The sequence below is a fragment of the Belonocnema kinseyi genome, chromosome 2 (assembly GCF_010883055.1).
Source record: "Belonocnema kinseyi isolate 2016_QV_RU_SX_M_011 chromosome 2, B_treatae_v1, whole genome shotgun sequence".
In the NCBI taxonomy this organism is placed as follows: Eukaryota; Metazoa; Arthropoda; class Insecta; order Hymenoptera; family Cynipidae; genus Belonocnema; species Belonocnema kinseyi.
Genome location: NC_046658.1, coordinates 151,895,149 through 151,896,660, shown reverse-complemented (window position 1 = coordinate 151,896,660; position 1,512 = coordinate 151,895,149). Strand labels below are relative to the sequence as shown.

The 1,512-nt window shown below is 26.7% G+C and overlaps 1 protein-coding gene across 1 annotated transcript; it reads right to left on the bottom strand.

The window, feature by feature from the left end:
• Window positions 1–588: 588 nt before the first annotated feature.
• Window positions 589–1,216, bottom strand: LOC117168166 (neprilysin-1-like). Its single transcript, XM_033353602.1, has 4 exons — window positions 1,150–1,216; window positions 1,030–1,085; window positions 761–922; window positions 589–686 (listed from the first exon to the last, which is right to left on the bottom strand). Exons 1-4 carry the CDS (start codon window positions 1,167–1,169, stop codon window positions 598–600), a joined length of 327 nt encoding a protein of 108 aa, XP_033209493.1. The 5' UTR covers window positions 1,170–1,216; the 3' UTR covers window positions 589–597.
• Window positions 1,217–1,512: the final 296 nt, after the last annotated feature.

Here is a 1,512-nt window from a genome sequence, read left to right as displayed (position 1 = left end):
GGTCACTTAATAAAATTTAAGTTAAATTATAATGAATTCAAAAGAATTTGAAAAAAGGTTTAAAATATTCGAAAGAATTTTATGAAAATCAAAAATTGAATGAATAGAATTGAGTGAACTGAAAAGTATTTAGATGAATTAGAAAATTTAAAATAAATTAATAAAACTTCAGGGTACAATTGTACACACCCTGTGAAATCCCTTGAAATTTCTTTAAAATGCCTTGGAATCTTTTAAAATAGCCTAAAATATTACAAAATTTTTGAATCCCCATTAAGTTACTGAAATCAGTTGAAAATTCCTGGTAATATTTTTAAATACCTTTAAATTTTTTAAATCCCTTAAATTCTTTTTTAATCCCTTTCAATTTGTTAAAGCTATTTTTAAAATAAATCAGGCTTTTTTAAATAACTTTTAAAAACCTTTGGAATCAATTCAAAATATGAAAATCATTTAAAAATTCCTTTGAATTGTTTAGCTTTCATAAAAGTTAACACACCCTTCGAAATCTTTTAAATATGAAGTTTAAATATAAATATTTGATGCTCTTGTAAAACATTTAATTTAAATAATAATAAATAATGAAAATCGTATTTGTTAAACTTGGTCTGTGCATGCTTTGTACCACTCTTTTTCCAGAGATAATGCCTTACTCTCATTCTGATTTGGAACTGCTTCCAAAATGTCTAAAACGTTCCATTTTTATAAACAATAGTTATTTTTGTATTTTATTTTCAATAAAATAAGAAATAATATCTACCACGTAAAATCTTTTGAATACGATCATCAATTTCTGTGTCAATATTACAAAATGGACGACTTTCAGAAACTGGACATGTAGTAGACCACGATCCACATACAAATTCGTAAAAATTTTCACATGGATCCACCATTTGGTTCATTCCAGATAAGAGGAAGTTAGCTACGTAATAATAAATTACGGGTTACTTGTAATATTTTTATAAGTTCAGTAATAATAATATTATTTATTATATTAGAAATTATAAAATACTTCTCTACCGAATGCACCGAAATCGGTGCATTTTTCTGTCTCACAAAAAGTGAGATTCACCATAGAAGAAAATCTAAAAACAACGATTTAATTTTTAATTCGAATTTTTTACTTGATGTTATTTTTTAATTACTCACAATAAAATGTCACTTAACATGATACCGTCTGATTGGGAACTAAAACGTGGACAATGTGAGAAGCTTCGTGAGATTCTCCCATTTTCATCATATATGATGATGGGTTTAGTCATTATGTACCTAAATTTCTACTGACAACGTTTGTAACACATACAAATACATTTAATATGTCAGTGACATTAGTAAACATGCAATTTATCAGCACCACCAAGTGGAGCGTTTTGAAATTTTTGGTTACATAATAATAATATAGGTATACAGAATGCATCCTTAGTATCTTCAGTTTTGTGAATGACGCACATAGTCAATACTATGTGATTTTCTCTATGCTCATCCTGCATGATGCATAATATTTCTATAGAG